Genomic DNA, 19,541 nt, shown 5'->3' on the forward strand with positions numbered 1-19,541 from the left:
GTGAAAATCAGTGGACAGAGGCTTTCAGTGTTCAGGGCTGAATATCAGACAAACTGAATATCCTACAATGAGCACGGCCTGACTGGGGCTTTTTAAAAAATACTTTTATATTTTCAAAATGCAAAAAATCCTTAGTTTAAAGCCCAGTCATTAACGTACGGGATGTAATTTAGGCAGCCAATCAGCAGTGCAGCATGTGTGTCGGCTCACGGGCACTGATGAGAGCGGCCACTTAGGTGCTGAAATTTAATGCTGAAGGTCATGTGTGTTGCAGTAAAGAGTTATATTTCAATGCATGCCTAAAAGAGATGGTTCTCCAGTAAAGAAAATGGTTCTTTATAGAGCTATTAACACTCAAAGAAGCGTTTGCACGATTAAAGGGTTCTTTGCATCATGAAAGGGCTCTTCAGATTGATACAGATGGTGCTACATATTATTGAAAAAGGTGCTTCTATTGTTACAATGTCCATCTTCTAACAGCGACGAGTAATGGTGTTACATATTGAACTCTTTTCAAAAAGGTTCTATACAGAACCATCTACAGCACGTTCTCCATCAGTGTAAAGGATCATGTATTTACCAAAAACCCAGCTTTGATCTTGCTTTTAGACAATGACTTTGTTTCCAGTGAACAAACAAAGAGACATTGTGCATTAAAACATCTTTAATATTCAGAAAAGCCTGGAAAACAAAACTGAATGATCTTTTATGTGCAATTGAAATCATTGCTTTGGTTCAGTCACTTCACAGAAGGCCAGAGTGATCTGTTCCAGTCCACAGGTTAGTTAAAAAAAGACAATAGTCCACAGTTTAGAAAATTCCCTAATGATTCCCTCCCTTAAACTGCTTAAAGTGCTATATTACGCCATACGAGGAAAATGTTTAACTCTGTAAACACACAGAGTGCACAGATGTAGAAGCTGAGATGCACCAGCACTGAGGAAATCACTCCTCTAAATAATTCAGGCACTTCTCCATCCACTGCGCTTCAGAAACAATTAGGATACATCTCATATTAGGATTCACAGAAAGATTTCTATTGCTTTGGTGCAGCACTGGTGTCTAACCACTGCACCACAACACACAATGTAGAAAGTGGAGTACGATTCAGATACAAATCAAAATATATAGTTTTTTACTTTTCTTATGATTAGGTAGGACATTTTGTGTGTCTGATGGGCTTGACTGAGCTCTTAGCCCTCGAAACATTGGCTTCCTGGACCGCTATTAAGCCTAGTTCTACACCCTCAGCAACTTCGATCACTACTTGGAGGAACGTCCCAAATACAACAAGTGTCCTTTTGCAGCACGATGGCAGAAGTTCCTCTGTTAGTAAATTCTGCCCTCGGCTAGGTTGGCCTCACTTTAAGAATCAAGTCAATCCTTTTTTCTGAGTTTGTGATGTTAATATGTAAAGATGTACGATGTGGTCAAAATCCTGCAAAACTTTTAAATGATTATTTCTTTACTTCACTTTTTATTTTAACAGGTTCATTTTTCTCCTGACGCCTGAAATGCCACATCTTTCAATTTCAACCAAAAAAATAAAGTGCTGCCTTTTCCACTTTAAACTATTGCTATGGCCTATAAACAGGTTTGGTCATCTGTTTTGGGGGGTTGAAAAAGGGAAATGCATCAGGTAGCAGTGATTTCTGGGCAGGTTCTGGTGCTGAAGTCCATCCTCCATCACTCGCCCCTCCAAGGGCTTAAGACACTTCACATGAGCTAATGCAAGTAATGGAACAGCCCTAAAGATGGCACCAGGGAGTCCCTGAAGGGGAAACGGCTTTAAAGGAAAACGTAGAACAGCCACCTGTTCCAAAACCAGTTTCATTTCAGACTCCTGTCAGACCGCTGTACAGTCCAGTACTAGGAATAATCTCTGTCCAGGAAGTCAACTCTAAACTACACAACTCACATCTGTTTACTGCTGATATGGCTCTCAATAAAGGAAGCTGAAAAAGGTAAATAAAGTGCAAAAACAGGTTAAAATTGAGAGCTGAGATCTTACAATACTGTGGGTGCACGGAGTTAATGAGGACTTAAACTGCCCTGGTCACCTCGAGTATCTACAGCCTGCAGTTAAGAGTATATGTGGTGTTTGTGTTGACTGCACTCGGCTCCAGTCTACCGCCTGAACTAAAAGCCTTCCCTCTACTTTCCTACTCGTCACGTCTACAATACACATTCATACATGCATGAGTTCCTCATGCACACGTCCACTGAGCTTTTAAGTCCAGTTGCATAGGCACTCACTAGGGCAGCTGCTTTCCAATTATGAGATGCTGCAGAGACGGACAGTCGATTACTGTATTCTACATGATCAGCATCACCAACTTTTCTCTCGATTCCCTTAAATGATCATTTCTATCACTTGCTGTATTTTCACAAATACGCTATTACAATGAAACTGTTCATTCAAGGCCTCTGTAAATGAATGACTGCCTTGCTAAAAGGAATAAGCTGGTCCCACGTCACTTGGTTGAGAGTGAAATAGGATTACTGGGATGAATCTAGTTGAAAGATGGAGTAGATTGATCCAGATAGTAGCTGGAACAGATGTGATCTCACAGATGTGTGGGAGTACTTGTGTTAGAATAAGGCAGCTCTATTAAAGGAGAATTCCATTTTTTCAAAATTTCCACATAATTATGTTAAATTAAACAAAGTCATTCAGAGATGCGTCATGTGAAATATGAATATTATCGGGAAACCTACAGAGTAAGAATCATTCACAGCAGGAACCAAATGACCACAGTGTTTAAAGGGCTACAGAGAAAGCCGTGATTATGAACACGGGCAAGTTTTTGATCAAGTTTTTCATTCCACCATAAATGGAGCAGTGGTCACCGTAGTCTGGGACCTGCACAGGTGCCTGAACAGTCCAGCTGCACTATTTAAGGTGGAACAGGAATTTTGAATAAAGAAGCAAGTTCATCTCATTTCTCAATGTCTCATATGTGCATCCCTTTTTCTCCGACTATCAAGATTTGGAACTTGGAAAATCTCGCAGTTGCACAGCTGTCAGGACCAGCTGGTCCGAGGCTTGTGACTGTGGTCTTGCCCGAGGCAGCTGACCAAGCTAACTGGCTTCTCAGGTAATATAAGAGGAAGCACAGCAATCAGTCGTGTGCCCATGTTATGCCAAGGCTCTCCCCAAAATACCAGCCATTCCTTTAGTCCGCTGCCTTGAAAACAAAGAGGGCTACTTCAGATGCGACCGTCTACAGACAGCAGGTGGTGATCGGGGGTCTCTGTTTTCATTTGAAACATGACTGAAACATCCTGACTCAGCCACTCAGAGGTTAATGGTAGCGCATTGCGCGCTCTTTGTACGTCACATTATTTGCGCTTATTTGGCGTGCTGGTACCCGGCTTGCTACGGGAAGCTTTAGGCCTAAAACATTCTGAAATACATTCATGGCAGAGAGTTATACGCAGAGGATTGTGAGGCAATGATTTACAATTATTTCACCACCATCAACACTGCATATAGAAACTCAGAAGACACGCAAGTTCACTGGTCATCTTGAACAGTAAACAGAACGGCTGTATCTGCACCGTAGACATGGTTCCTGGCTCCCATCACCACCACTGTAAAGAAGATTCAACAAGTTTCTCTACAATGAACAATTTCACATCAAACCACTCAGAATGACTTTGTTTATGTTTTAAATGCAGACATTTTGAATTATGAATAAATTATGAATTCTGAAGGGGAAAATGGTGGAATTCCTCTTTTACCTGCAGGTTTATTTGTTGCATAATTCGTTGCTGTGTTGTATGTGGCAGCACTGCTGTACCACACAAGATCACGTGTAGAAAATAAATCACTATATGCCATTTGAACGGCACACGCACAACGCTATCTTGTACTAATCAAGCAAGCTGAACTGAATGTGCAAAGCCTCTCATTTAAACCTATGCTAAAAAGTGTACATTAAGTAATATTCAGCATAAAAGTTGGTTAAACAAAGGTTATTGATTAAAATCTGCTACTCAGCCTTATTCACTGATAGATTTCAATAGCATATAGGCTCATAGACAAAAATGATGCATGGATTCAGTGCGTTTTCTTATTTTTTTGGTTGCACCACAGAGCATCCTTTACAAACTTAATTGTTAATTGTGTCAAAATTCTAATAATATCTGATTTTTGTGGGGTGTATATGTACGTCATACTTTCCTATGAATCGTCTCACGAAGTAAACAAAACCAGGCTCCATCGGACATTTGGGGAAATTTTCCTCCTCGCCAGTCAAGTGTAACTCTTGGTGTTAACAGCGTAAAACGAGTGAACTTTTATCAGCGCCAGCACTAGTTCAGTCATAAATATAGGGTCAAACTGATTTCCCCTTTTGTCGCCCAATGTCTACGCAAAGCCATCTTCTGATTATTTTCCTGATTATTCTCACTCTCACTCTCTGGATCATCAGCCTAAAAGCCTCATACAACCTGAAACGGTTGTCCACTCACAGCACGGTTTCTCTTTGATTTTCCTACTGCCCTTTGCTGCTTTAGCCTAATGCCTGCGAGTAAGATGTGATCATGGCACACTAAATGCCCAATAACATGATGAGAATATGATCTGCGTCTGGGTCACAGCACTTGATTGTTGCGAGAGCAGCGCTGAATCACATTTTTGTGGTCACTGGGAGTCGAGGTGAGTGACGCAGGCGTCGCAGATCCGCACCGGGTGGTCCCAGCCACGGGAAGGCACGGGCCGGTTCTGGGTTGAGCAGTTCCCGCACACGCCCTGGCCGCACGCACGACAGTGATGCTTGGGAATGCTGGAGGTGAAGCCCTTGGAACATTGGTGACACTCAGTGATCTCATGGTCCGGCACCCAGTAGTCAGGCCGCGCCACGCCCTTTACAAAGCCTGCAGAGACGAGGAGAAATCATAAATACAGGATTCAAAAATGGGTCAAAAACGGGTCAAAAATGAGGAAAAAACTTTATCCTGAAGCTTAAATGTGTTTCTAAAGACTAAGAAACGTTATGCAGTCTTCTCTAGCGCAGCACTGTATCCCTCAGTCTCTGTGGTACGAAATATTGTTATTACAGTATTGATAGTTTTTTTAAATATAGTTTCCTGTTGTTATATTGGCCATTTTCACACCTGATAGTCCAAGGCTCTTGTTTTTGTTACGCTGTATACATATGATCCAGTCAGTTTTGGTTTCACATTGCAATTCAGCAAGTTCACTAAAGAACATTGCATGACATCCATTTGTCCTGTTGTCATCACTTACATGTTCCATCTCCTTATACTTGACACTAACTAGATTGTAGAGGAGTGCGTGTCTAACACTGGTGTGTTATTAATTTGGCAGGCAGCCGTTTCTGTTTGAATGGCACAAAATCAATGAAAACATTAATTTCTTTGCCACTACACTGCTTATATTACGGCATTACTGCCAGTATTTGATGTCTGACTTTTTCATCGGACCAAACTATGATTAAATATTTCATCTCCTCCTCTCCCCATGTGCTATGTACGATGGTTTAGTTTGATCCAGACCAAGACCACCTCTTTAGGTCCTTTGTTCAGGACTGTGGTCCAAGGCACCTTTCACACCTTCTATTTTGGTTCAGACCAAGCTGAAAAGTCAGAAGGTCCGAATGAAACCAGGCAGGGGTGAAAGCACCCATATTGTGTTACCATTCATCAGTGTTCTTCCACTGCAATACACAGCATGCACTACGCGCATGTATCATACACCCACTAAGAATCTGTGAGGTGTTATCCAATCTTGACTGCTGGCACAGCCATTCATCCATAGGCTAATAAATACAACTGAGGCAGCAGTAGTGCAAGACTTACCTTCCATCTAACACTGCAATCTATTCTCACCACTTTAATGATGAAGACAGTTACAGTTGCATAGCTGTGATGCAGAATTCAGCTTCTCAGCAGTAACGTTTTTCCCACTTTCAAGATCAGAAGGAGATTTTACTAGCATTGCACTAGGACACTGCTATAGGAGTGTTTATAATAAGCATGTTTGCGACCACTGTAGCAATGGTTCTGGCTTGGCTTTAATCTGCTTGACATTTTAAAGCTGTGCTATATAGGTTTTGGGGATTTGGAGACCTCTGGAAATGTGTAGCTTTGTAACGTTCTGTTTATATTCTCACTGCTCTTATTCTGTTTTTTAAGTTTAATTAATAAATGATTGTTAAAATGCATGATTTCATTTCCGTTTCAATTCTTTTGTAAAACCGGGGTGGATTTTGGCAAAAGCTTGTTTTGCCCTGTACTTTTTCATATTTTGTGGTTATGTAAAACTGGTTCTAGTGTCTGACCTTGATCCTGTATAAGTCCTCCAGGTGCAGGGCTGTAATAAAAGAAATTAGCTTTCTACAGGAGGTTACTCAGCAATCAACCTGGATTTGTAACGTTTAAATGAGCACTCTACACTGTAAAAAGTTTTGGCGTTTTGGTCTTTGACTACACCAAACAACACCAACAATGCTTAGACCACGTGTGTCCATGTCCACAGGCTGCGGACCACAGGCTCTAGTCCTCATGCTGCAGGCACTGCAGACTTCAGCAGACTGCCGCACTCAGCTAATGAGCAAGGCTTATATGAACTGGAATCAGAGTGTTAGATGAGGGTAGACTTCCACAGCACTTTGGCTTTGACATAACTGGCTTAGACATTCTTAGGCAGTTTATACGCCCTCGATCTCTAGACCTTTATTTTGCTTAATACAATTTCATTGAATGTGATTTTATTTCTGCTATCACCACATCACTAGCTTGGCTACAGTGAACCCTGCAGAATGTAAACGTCACATTGTGTTTTTAACTTCAGGAAGATAATTATAAAGCTACATAAGAACAATGGGTTGGTGTGTCAAATGAACAGCGGTATCCACTGATCAGAAGGGTGAGGGGACTCACAGGCTGCCATGTGATGAGAGTGAGGTAAGGTTTGTGTTCTATAGGCACACTCACAGAGAGGGTAGTCCACTGCATTAGAGACCATGTTCAGCGTAGACTGGGCTACTTCTGTAACCCTGCGGGCCACCAGTGTCCGCGGCTCAGTCTGGGACACTTCAGGAAGCCAGAGCAACAATAAGAGTGGTTTAGCTAAACAAACACTCTCAGATGAGCATGCGTCTTTAGAGCATTAGAATAAGGATGAACTGGTTTTACTGAGAAGGTAAATCAGATGAAAATACTACACTTACAATGACATCGTAAACTACTAGACAGTGTACTAGAACCCTTATTACCCTCTACAGTTGTACATTGCTTGCAGCTGTAGCTGTGATTACCATGCGATTTTGACTTAAGTACTCTCCTTATAAGGAGTTTATTTTTTACAAAATCAATGAACTTAGGATGTAAACAAAGTCACGTGAAGTGTTTAAAGGGGAAGTCCATCAGTTTTTCACAATTTCTGTTTAATTAAAAGGTTCATTATGTAGACAATCATTGAGTGGTTTGATGTAAAATGGTCCATTCTAGAGAACCAAACATCCAAAGAGTTTGTTTTTTCCCAGATTTATCATTACCATCATGATTACACATAAAAACTGTACGTGTAGAATGACGTGTCATTTGCACTGCAGACATTGTGACCCCTGGTCCCTATTGCCATCAATGTAAAGAAATCGATATGTTTTCATAAAATGAAAATTGATCCATTTCACATTAAACCACTCTGAAGGACTTTGTTTACCCCTTCAAGTGTAATTTACATGCATCAAAAATCTGTGAAATTCAGTCCTTTCAGTATTATTCAGTGACTACAGAGACTCACAAACTGACTCAGTTATTCTTAGGTTACTTAGGTGTGTAATAAAACTCTGGGGCCTGCTGATGGACCCTGGCCAATTAAGGAGTTAAACATGTTGTCTTCTAGTTTATATCGCCACAGTCCGTGCACTCACTTTATCTGAACATCAAGCAAGTGAAGTGAATCATCTTCATTAAATGTGTATTTCTACACTGAGGCTTGTTTTCTCACCTTGGACAGTTTGTAGAGCTCCTCCTTGGCGGTGGCAGGCTTCACACACCCTGACTGGACTGCTGCCCCAGCCTCTCTCAGGCACAGGCATGCTGCGGGTGGAACAGGCCTGACAAAAGCCTTCTCCACATGAACGACAGTGGTGCTTCCTCTCGGCCTCCTCAAACTCTCGATTACAACCATGGCATACCTTCACAAGTGAATGTTACAGATGAGTATTTGCTTCATCCAACTTTATTCTAATTAATCTGTTTCACATATTATTTTACTACCCATTTAAAATAAGTTAGTCAATTTCATTCGTGGTGCCATAGTAACTGCCAGGTCTCATGCTGTGCCAGCTAAACCAAATCAATCATCACTTGTAAGTCCACGAAATCAAGCTTGTCAAAGTTCACAGGGTTGCAGAGATTAAGCTTCCCTTTTCTAATTTCAACTCATGAAGACATTTGTAAATAGCTAATGATCATTTGTAGTAAATGCAGGATTTCATTTGTAAATTATTGCTTGCCACAATAGAAGCACATACAAAATAGTGGATTCAGAATTGGCATGATGTTTGGTTTGTGGGGCACTGCCCCACTAAACATTCCCTTGAAGCTTGAAGGCCTGATATTACTGATATTATTGATACGGGTTTCCTAAAATTAAACAGCTTCCAATGCTGAGTATTTAAAAAATTAATGTCACAAGCCAGTGCTGTAGCTCAGCGTTACTAAAATATTTAGCAGGATGATCAATCACAGCAACAGTGGTGCATTTGTAGGTGATTTGTCAGTTTTGTTTTATTATTTTATTTATTATTACCTCTGTTATTGCATGCCCAAACTGGAGTTGACAGTAAAAATGTGCATGTCCAAAGGCAAGTGGCAAACTTCCTATTAATACTACTGATTTTGGAAGAAACACTGGTGGTTAACTTACTATGATCTCAGCGTTGGGTCTCCAGTATGGGGGAGCCACTTGGTCCGTGATCCAGGCGGTGACTGCTTTGGTGGGGCCGGCACTGTACTCAGCCATAGACTGGATGACATAGTTAACTCCGTCCAGCACCCGCTGAGCGGCATTCTGATGGTCTGTCTGGAAGGCCTCCGACTACAGAGAGTACAGATGGAACTCAAGAGTCTTCCGAATGCGTGGAGAGCAGTAATGCTAAAACAAAATGAAAGAGAAGGATCAACAACAACAAACTCACCCCCTGCCAGACATGCTTGACCTCAGGGCGCACCACGCCACTTTCAGGGTCCTGGTTCCCCATCCAGTATTGCCTGCTTCGGTAGATGATGCCACAGTTTGGACATTCCAGAACATAACTACACAGAAATATAGAGAGTTTGAGGGAAATAAGCAGAAAATGGGTAAAAGCATGCATGCTGCTATATGACTCGCTTACCCCGACCAGGCATATTTAGCTAGACCAAACCACGGGTTATCAGTAGAGGCAGATGTTTTGGGTACGACTATCACCTCCCTTCCACCCTCATAGCATCTCTGGAGAAAACAGGGCACCCATCTATCAAAATGACAATATTTTCTTTGGACAATAGATCTAATGTTTAATGTAATGTAAAAGTACCTTGCAGATGAGGACCTTGTTACTGTACTGATGGGCATACTGGCACAGTCCATCAGCCATATGTGGCACTCTGTCTTTCTGGTGGTTCATTCCATTTTTACACCGAACACTGAAACCATAAGAAAGACATTTCAACTAAGCCGTGCCACCTTAATCGGCAAAACAACATATTTTTAAACGCAGAACAAAATTTGACCTGGCACCTCTGTCCCAAACAACTGTGTTCCTACTAGGGAATAAAGTGCATGTTTTTTTTTTTTCAATAACAAGAAAAATGTTTTAATTTCATCAGTCCATTGGTACTTGTTACCTTCTGCCATGTTTTATAGTTACTTCTGTAAACATGATCAGTCACATGATTATTTTATTTACACACCTCAATAAGTGCACAAACCTCTACATAAATAATGTCAATTTTATTAAATATTTGTAATTTTCATGAAGGCTTTTTTCACTCAATACACACCTATATAATCTATGTAACACGACTCATTTTCTTTTATCTTATTTCTGCACTGATCAATAGTGATCCCTGCCACTGACCTCTAAAACTCAGTTATCTTGTTAAAAAGGGATCAAGTGCTGAAAAAAGTAGTGCATGATGTAAGCTTGTGAAATCACCACCACGCACTTGAACCACTCAACGCAGCACATTTATGCGGCATATTCCACAAATCCTAAAAACCTTTGTTTTCCATCTTCCAGCTCATATCCACTGATGCAGCATAATAACAAGGTGCACTTACTTGCAGCTGAGGCAGACAGAAGGGCAGGTGAAATACTCGTCAGGAAAGAAGGAGTACATGCTGACTTTGTCATCCGAGATCTCCCCACAGAACCTTTCACTTAAAGCCTGACAAAAAAGATCATTCACTGGGTTTATATAAATGCTCCATCCACCACTACTGTACAGGTTTAATAGGTCGTTCAAGCGCATACACACGCACACAAAAATGACAGAGGTGCTACCTGCAGTGCACTGAAGACGATGGCTGGCTGGCGGGGAGCTCGGGAGGCTGTGTTTTTCACCTGCTGCCGGATGGTCTCCAGAAACTGGGAGTAGTCTGTGGGGGGAGTGACAGTTTGTGTGCCCACGTACTGCACTGAGCTGAAGGCCTCTGTGCTCTGACCCAGGTCATGGAAACGCTTCTGTAGGAGGACATCTGCCGGAGCTGTGCCGTCTGTAGGGAAGGAAAAGTGCTACTAGTATTGACAATGCCCCTAAAATGCCATGCTTATCAAACAGGGCCTTTCCCCAAATACGGGGAAAATGTGCTGCCCGGTGTGGAGGACACACAGATATTAAGGCGCAAGTTAACAGACAGGCCAATGTTTGCTTCCTAGTACATGAAGAAAACAATGCGCTACTTCATTATTTTTATCATATGATGTTATGTTGAATTTTGAAACTAAGAACCAGAAACGTCACATTTCAAAAATGCGCCATCAAAAACTTCAATAAAAAATGATTTTTATTTAATGTCTCACAAACTGTGTTGCATTAAATCCAGTTAAACTGGACTAGTCAGGTATAATGGCCATTTTAAATGTGGCAGTATTTAAAAATGATGACATTTCAAAACTATGACACGTCAAATTTCTCCATGTCGGAATCGCCAACTAAAAACATTCCAACCATTTACATTTTCAAGGGGCTCATTAACTGGTGGCACCGATGGAGACGAAGAGCCAGGAAACCCTCTGGAAATCTAAGCATGATGGTGGCCCAGTGATGTCTAAGACATACAAACGCCTCAGAAGACGTTTAATTTCACCCTTTACTCCAACAAGGAGCGCTGCGGTGTGCGGCACATCCACTCCTCTCCGTCTCGTCATCTACCCCAGCCACTCCTCTCCGTCTCGTCATCTACCCCAGCCACTCCTCTCCGTCTCGTCATCTACCCCAGCCACTCCACTCCGTCTCGTCATCTACCCCAGCCACTCCTCTCCGTCTCATCATCTACCCCAGCCACTCCACTCCGTCTCGTCATCTACCCCAGCCACTCCTCTCCGTCTCGTCATCTACCCCAGCCACTCCACTCCGTCTCGTCATCTACCCCAGCCACTCCTCTCCGTCTCGTCATCTACCCCAGCCACTCCTCTCCGTCTCGTCATCTACCCCAGCCACTCCTCTCCGTCTCGTCATCTACCCCAGCCACTCCACTCCGTCTCGTCATCTACCCCAGCCACTCCACTCCGTCTCGTCATCTACCCCAGCCACTCCACTCCGTCTCGTCATCTACCCCAGCCACTCCACTCCGTCTCGTCATCTACCCCAGCCACTCCTCTCCGTCTCGTCATCTACCCCAGCCACTCCACTCCGTCTCGTCATCTACCCCAGCCACTCCACTCCGTCTCGTCATCTACCCCAGCCACTCCACTCCGTCTCGTCATCTACCCCAGCCACTCCTCTCCGTCTCGTCATCTACCCCAGCCACTCCTCTCCGTCTCGTCATCTACCCCAGCCACTCCTCTCCGTCTCGTCATCTACCCCAGCCACTCCACTCCGTCTCGTCATCTACCCCAGCCACTCCTCTCCGTCTCGTCATCTACCCCAGCCACTCCACTCCGTCTCGTCATCTACCCCAGCCACTCCACTCCGTCTCGTCATCTACCCCAGCCACTCCACTCCGTCTCGTCATCTACCCCAGCCACTCCACTCCGTCTCGTCATCTACCCCAGCCACTCCTCTCCGTCTCGTCATCTACCCCAGCCACTCCACTCCGTCTCGTCATCTACCCCAGCCACTCCACTCCGTCTCGTCATCTACCCCAGCCACTCCACTCCGTCTCGTCATCTACCCCAGCCACTCCACTCCGTCTCGTCATCTACCCCAGCCACTCCACTCCGTCTCGTCATCTACCCCAGCCACTCCTCTCCGTCTCGTCATCTACCCCAGCCACTCTACTCCGTCTCGTCATCTACCCCAGCCACTCCACTCCGTCTCGTCATCTACCCCAGCCACTCCTCTCCGTCTCGTCATCTACCCCAGCCACTCCACTCCGTCTCGTCATCTACCCCAGCCACTCCTCTCCGTCTCGTCATCTACCCCAGCCACTCCACTCCGTCTCGTCATCTACCCCAGCCACTCCACTCCGTCTCGTCATCTACCCCAGCCACTCCTCTCCGTCTCGTCATCTACCCCAGCCACTCCACTCCGTCTCGTCATCTACCCCAGCCACTCCACTCCGTCTCGTCATCTACCCCAGCCACTCCACTCCGTCTCGTCATCTACCCCAGCCACTCCTCTCCGTCTCGTCATCTACCCCAGCCACTCCTCTCCGTCTCGTCATCTACCCCAGCCACTCCACTCCGTCTCGTCATCTACCCCAGCCACTCCACTCCGTCTCGTCATCTACCCCAGCCACTCCACTCCGTCTCGTCATCTACCCCAGCCACTCCACTCCGTCTCGTCATCTACCCCAGCCACTCCTCTCCGTCTCGTCATCTACCCCAGCCACTCCTCTCCGTCTCGTCATCTACCCCAGCCACTCCTCTCCGTCTCGTCATCTACCCCAGCCACTCCTCTCCGTCTCGTCATCTACCCCAGCCACTCCACTCCGTCTCGTCATCTACCCCAGCCACTCCACTCCGTCTCGTCATCTACCCCAGCCACTCCTCTCCGTCTCGTCATCTACCCCAGCCACTCCTCTCCGTCTCGTCATCTACCCCAGCCACTCCACTCCGTCTCGTCATCTACCCCAGCCACTCCTCTCCGTCTCGTCATCTACCCCAGCCACTCCTCTCCGTCTCGTCATCTACCCCAGCCACTCCACTCCGTCTCATCATCTACCCCAGCCACTCCTCTCCGTCTCATCATCTACCCCAGCCACTCCACTCCGTCTCGTCATCTACCCCAGCCACTCCACTCCGTCTCGTCATCTACCCCAGCCACTCCTCTCCGTCTCGTCATCTACCCCAGCCACTCCACTCCGTCTCGTCATCTACCCCAGCCACTCCTCTCCGTCTCGTCATCTACCCCAGCCACTCCACTCCGTCTCGTCATCTACCCCAGCCACTCCTCTCCGTCTCGTCATCTACCCCAGCCACTCCACTCCGTCTCGTCATCTACCCCAGCCACTCCACTCCGTCTCGTCATCTACCCCAGCCACTCCTCTCCGTCTCGTCATCTACCCCAGCCACTCCACTCCGTCTCGTCATCTACCCCAGCCACTCCACTCCGTCTCGTCATCTACCCCAGCCACTCCTCTCCGTCTCGTCATCTACCCCAGCCACTCCTCTCCGTCTCGTCATCTACCCCAGCCACTCCACTCCGTCTCGTCATCTACCCCAGCCACTCCACTCCGTCTCGTCATCTACCCCAGCCACTCCTCTCCGTCTCGTCATCTACCCCAGCCACTCCACTCCGTCTCGTCATCTACCCCAGCCACTCCTCTCCGTCTCGTCATCTACCCCAGCCACTCCACTCCGTCTCATCATCTACCCCAGCCACTCCACTCCGTCTCGTCATCTACCCCAGCCACTCCTCTCCGTCTCGTCATCTACCCCAGCCACTCCTCTCCGTCTCGTCATCTACCCCAGCCACTCCACTCCGTCTCGTCATCTACCCCAGCCACTCCACTCCGTCTCGTCATCTACCCCAGCCACTCCTCTCCGTCTCGTCATCTACCCCAGCCACTCCACTCCGTCTCGTCATCTACCCCAGCCACTCCACTCCGTCTCTTCATCTACCCCAGCCACTCCTACTCCGTCTCGTCATCTACCCCAGCCACTCCACTCCGTCTCGTCATCTACCCAGCCACTCCACTCCGTCTCGTCATCTACCCCAGCCACTCCTCTCCGTCTCGTCATCTACCCCAGCCACTCCTCTCCGTCTCGTCATCTACCCCAGCCACTCCACTCCGTCTCGTCATCTACCCCAGCCACTCCACTCCGTCTCATCATCTACCCCAGCCACTCCACTCCGTCTCGTCATCTACCCCAGCCACTCCACTCCGTCTCGTCATCTACCCCAGCCACTCCTCTCCGTCTCGTCATCTACCCCAGCCACTCCACTCCGTCTCGTCATCTACCCCAGCCACTCCACTCCGTCTCGTCATCTACCCCAGCCACTCCTCTCCGTCTCGTCATCTACCCCAGCCACTCCTCTCCGTCTCGTCATCTACCCCAGCCACTCCACTCCGTCTCGTCATCTACCCCAGCCACTCCACTCCGTCTCGTCATCTACCCCAGCCACTCCACTCCGTCTCGTCATCTACCCCAGCCACTCCACTCCGTCTCGTCATCTACCCCAGCCACTCCTCTCCGTCTCGTCATCTACCCCAGCCACTCCACTCCGTCTCATCATCTACCCCAGCCACTCCACTCCGTCTCGTCATCTACCCCAGCCACTCCACTCCGTCTCGTCATCTACCCCAGCCACTCCTCTCCGTCTCGTCATCTACCCCAGCCACTCCTCTCCGTCTCAGCATCTACCCCAGCCACTCCACTCCGTCTCGTCATCTACCCCAGCCCCTCCACTCCGTCTCGTCATCTACCCCAGCCACTCCTCTCCGTCTCATCATCTACCCCAGCCACTCCTCTCCGTCTCGTCATCTACCCCAGCCACTCCACTCCGTCTCGTCATCTACCCCAGCCACTCCACTCCGTCTCGTCATCTACCCCAGCCACTCCTCTCCGTCTCATCATCTACCCCAGCCACTCCACTCCGTCTCGTCATCTACCCCAGCCACTCCTCTCCGTCTCGTCATCTACCCCAGCCACTCCTCTCCGTCTCGTCATCTACCCCAGCCACTCCACTCCGTCTCGGCATCTACCCCAGCCACTCCTCTCCGTCTCGGCATCTACCCCAGCCACTCCTCTCCGTCTCGTCATCTACCCCAGCCACTCCACTCCGTCTCGTCATCTACCCCAGCCACTCCTCTCCGTCTCGTCATCTACCCCAGCCACTCCTCTCCGTCTCGTCATCTACCCCAGCCACTCCTCTCCGTCTCGTCATCTACCCCAGCCACTCCACTCCGTCTCGTCATCTACCCCAGCCACTCCTCTCCGTCTCGTCATCTACCCCAGCCACTCCTCTCCGTCTCATCATCTACCCCAGCCACTCCTCTCCGTCTCATCATCTACCCCAGCCACTCCACGCCGTCTCATCATCTACCCCAGCCACTCCTCTCCGTCTCATCATCTACCCCAGCCACTCCTCTCCGTCTCATCATCTACCCCAGCCACTCCTCTCCGTCTCATCATCTACCCCAGCCACTCCTCTCCGTCTCATCATCTACCCCAGCCACTCCACGCCGTCTCATCATCTACCCCAGCCACTCCTCTCCGTCTCATCATCTACCCCAGCCACTCCTCTCCGTCTCATCATCTACCCCAGCCACTCCTCTCCGTCTCATCATCTACCCCAGCCACTCCTCTCCGTCTCATCATCTACCCCAGCCACTCCTCTCTGTCTCATCATCTACCCCAGCCACTCCTCTCCGTCTCATCATCTACCCCAGCCACTCCTCTCCGTCTCGTCATCTACCCCAGCCACTCCTCTCCGTCTCGTCATCTACCCCAGCCACTCCTCTCTGTCTCGTCATCTACCCCAGCCACTCCTCTCTGTCTCATCATCTACCCCAGCCACTCCTCTCTGTCTCATCATCTACCCCAGCCACTCCTCTCTGTCTCATCATCTACTCTTCCTTCTGGGTCTGCAGCCTGAACGCTAAACTGCCCTTATTCAGCTGATCAGGCTACAAATTCACAGGATTCATTTCACCTTTCTGCCCCATCAACTCCCTCCCTCCCTCAACCCCGAATCATCTAAACCGTGTGGGTGCGTTAGCTACCAGAATCGAGCAGAGCAGAGCAGAGCAGAGCTGTTATCATGCTAACTAAGCAGCACCAGGTAACATCCACCATCTAGTTAACAGCACTTACTAACCTTTAGCAAGTCTTAGATATACGGCTCGTCCTTTACTGATGGACGGCTCGACAACCACTGCGTTTACATATTTGGTTACCGTACAAGCCTGGAAGAAACCCTGGAAGAAAAAGCACAAAAGTGACATGATGCTGCTGTGCATCCCGCGCTGCAGGAGCCCTGCGCACTGAGGTAATATCTGCAGACCACAGGACGTTTATGGGCTGTCAGAGCTGATGATTAGTCAGCGCTCTTTAAGTGCTGACGATGTGTGATTTCTTCTGTTAGGCTTTACACGATCACACAACTCATTTTTATCAGTAGAAGTCCATCTCAGCAATCATGCTTACTTACACATCTGACTTTTTAAAGCAAACATCTACAGACAGCACAATTACTGAGCGTCTTCTCCATCAACACGTTTAAGCAACGGTTTACCTTCCCAATGCTGACACTAACGCACGCTGTGTAGTAGGGGTGTAAAACGTACGGACACATCATGATGCAGTGAATTATTTCCTAAAAAAATCATAATTTCCATTCCTGCTGTTTACTAATCCATCGTACACCTTCCTGAGATAATCTGCAGCTGAATGAAAGACACCAACAGTAAAGTAATGCCAGATGATTTCATGACATTGATAAGGCAGTGAATGCCACAGGAGGATTACATAACCTGAGAGCTGTGGCAACATCGAAGGATGGAAAAAAGTTTCCTTCCACTACAGATTTTAATTTTACTTTGGCTGCTTCTACTTTTCGGTGCAAAATCTGCCAATTTCTCACCATGACCCAGGAGCTGAGTGCGTGAGGTCTCTTGGAACACCACCACCGCAGGCCCCAGGTTAGAGAGAGGTACGTCCAGCCCGCAGCGGCTTGAAAGGGCACGCAGTTGAGGGGTAAAGTGCTTCAGGTAGGCGGCCGAGGCGGTTCCCAGGAACTGAAAGAGGTCATTGTGCAGCCGTTCAGCCCGAGTACGGTACACGGCAATGTCCGACACAGCCAGCACCTTCAGCAGCAGGCGCATCCGCTGATTCATCTGTGTGGAGGCACCGAGCAATCCCTCTGTATCTAGCACCACCAAACCCAGGTGCTGGTCATAAGCAGCCCACACCCCAATGGTGCAGGAGGTGGGAGAGGGAGATGTGACAAAGACTTCCTCACCATCGAAAAGTACATGGTTGAGTGTGTGTGATTTGCCGTCGCCTGTGTTGCCGAAGATGGACAGTACTTTGACCCCTTGCCCAGGACTACAACCCAACTTCTGTAGGAACTGGGCTTCATCCTTCTCCTGCAAGAGAGAGAGTAAGCGAGCTAACGTGAAAAATGAGCTAAGATGTTATTCTGAATCACTTCCAAGAACATGCGTCAGTGAAAACAGTGTATAGAGAAAACGAGCAGGATACAACCAATAAATAAACACAATGCGAGCCACAATATGTACTTATGGAAGCACAATCCCTGGTATGTAGAGGGGGAATAGTTTGTTTCTAGAATCAGTATGTCAAAATATTAACTTTCTCAAAATACTCATTTAGTATGTCAAAAAAAGGGTCTTCCACTAATGACCAAACCTTTCCCAACTCTGGTAAGCACCAAATATTTTATGGTTATGGCCAAATTTTACTGACTCCTAAAGTTTTGGTATGTCTGGATTGTCATGTGCGCTGAACTGTATATACTGTACAGTATTGTAGAAAAGTCTTCAGCATTCATGGAATTAAGAACACCTACAGTTTACCAGCTCCACTCACCGCAGCACTCTGACCTTCTACACTGACCGTGACCGCAGAGCTCCTGAATGGCCAGATTAGAGCTGGTAAAATGGGCAACACAAGGACGTGTACCTAATAAAGTGCCCACTGAGTGCATGATACAACGACTAACGAGAAGCCTAATAATGCGGAAATAATGACTTATTTTCTCGAGATTTTGTGATACCACGCCAAAAGAGTAATTATTTTCTCGTCTGTTGTAATGATCAGTCATCGATTTGACACCATAAGACAATTTTGAGAAAATAACTCAATATTTCAGGAAACCAAGTCAAAGATTTTGCCCGTTGCTCACAGCGAGGAAACCACGGCTAGTTTAGTTTAAACTACATCAGAGCCTTTTAACCGCTCAGAAGAGGAAACCTGAGTTTGGCTGTCAACACCGCAAAGCAGGCGGTCGCATTTGTCGCGTTAACGTTAAGCTGCCTGAGGAACTTCCGGTGCCAAAACAACCAAACAGCTAACGCTAGCGCCGCTAGCTAACACACACACACAGCACAGGCTAGGCTAGGCTAGCCGCGTTAGCCGTAAACAGTCGTTGGAGAACCGGAGTGTTGGTTCTGTTCTGTAGCCGGTTCTGTTAGTTGGTGTGGTCAGTGGTCAGCATCGTGTCTAACAGACATTTAAACTGGTCTAAAGAGTTAAGACAGCTGCCGAATCAGGCCGCAGAGGGCTGTTAGCCTGCCGTTCACAACATAAACACTTCAAGCAGAGCTAACTTTGCTAACGTTAGCCACAAGAACCGAGCCGAACCTGGTATTCTACGTTAAACTGCCGAACTAAGGAAACCGTGTTAACCAGGCGAGGTCGGCCGGCACTTCCCTAAACCGGGAACTGCCGAATATCAGGACTGCAGCCGCGGCCCGGACATCGGCTCGGCGAAGCCGGGCAGCGCCGACGGTGGAGTGGCTGGGGTAGATGATGACGTTACCTGCAGGGTTTCGTTCTCATCAACTAAGAGAAAACTCCGCCGCTCGCTCCCCGGATCTTCTTTCTTTGGCAGCAGAGGAAGAGATGATACAGCCTCCATCTCCTTTAGCAACATTTCCGACATAATGACTGTTAGCTTAGCTAACAATGCTGCACTCTGTAGACGCCAGCTTGGAGCTCCCTGCCCTGCTCTGCTGTGTTCGGAGGGGGAGGGAGGGGAGAGGGGGGGGAGAGGGAGGGGAGAGGGAGGGGGGGGGGGGAGGGAGAGAGAGAGAGAGAGAGAGACAGACACAGACACAGAGAGATAATGTGTGAGAGAGAGACAAAGAGAGAATGAGGGAGAGAGAGGGAGGGGGAGAGAGAGAGAGAGAGAGACAAAGAGTGAGAGAGACCGACACAAAGAGAGAG

General features: G+C 47.3%; 1 protein-coding gene across 1 annotated transcript; it reads right to left on the bottom strand.

Moving 5' to 3' along the window:
• Window positions 1-649: 649 nt before the first annotated feature.
• Window positions 650-19,333, bottom strand: si:ch211-11n16.2 (zinc finger FYVE domain-containing protein 1). The gene is made up of 11 exons (XM_017723126.2): window positions 19,135-19,333; window positions 17,215-17,719; window positions 10,527-10,738; window positions 10,304-10,410; window positions 9,558-9,666; window positions 9,375-9,472; window positions 9,177-9,294; window positions 8,906-9,076; window positions 7,982-8,171; window positions 6,964-7,062; window positions 650-4,881 (listed from the first exon to the last, which is right to left on the bottom strand). Exons 1-11 carry the CDS (start codon window positions 19,255-19,257, stop codon window positions 4,649-4,651), a joined length of 1,965 nt encoding a protein of 654 aa, XP_017578615.1. The 5' UTR covers window positions 19,258-19,333; the 3' UTR covers window positions 650-4,648.
• Between the last annotated feature and the right edge of the window lie 208 nt (window positions 19,334-19,541).

The sequence above is a fragment of the Pygocentrus nattereri genome, chromosome 17 (genome assembly GCF_015220715.1).
Source record: "Pygocentrus nattereri isolate fPygNat1 chromosome 17, fPygNat1.pri, whole genome shotgun sequence".
NCBI classification, from domain to species: domain Eukaryota; kingdom Metazoa; phylum Chordata; class Actinopteri; order Characiformes; family Serrasalmidae; genus Pygocentrus; species Pygocentrus nattereri.

Coding starts and splice junctions, on each gene's coding strand:
- si:ch211-11n16.2 (XM_017723126.2), bottom strand. CDS start 19,257: ATGTCGGAAATGTTGCTAAAGGAGATGGAGGCTGTATCATCTCTTCCT. Junction 9,295..9,374: donor GCTAAATATGCCTGGTCGGG/GTAAGCGAGTCA, acceptor ATTTCTGTGTAG/TTATGTTCTGGAATGTCCAA. Junction 9,077..9,176: donor TCAAGCATGTCTGGCAGGGG/GTGAGTTTGTTG, acceptor TACTCTCTGTAG/TCGGAGGCCTTCCAGACAGA.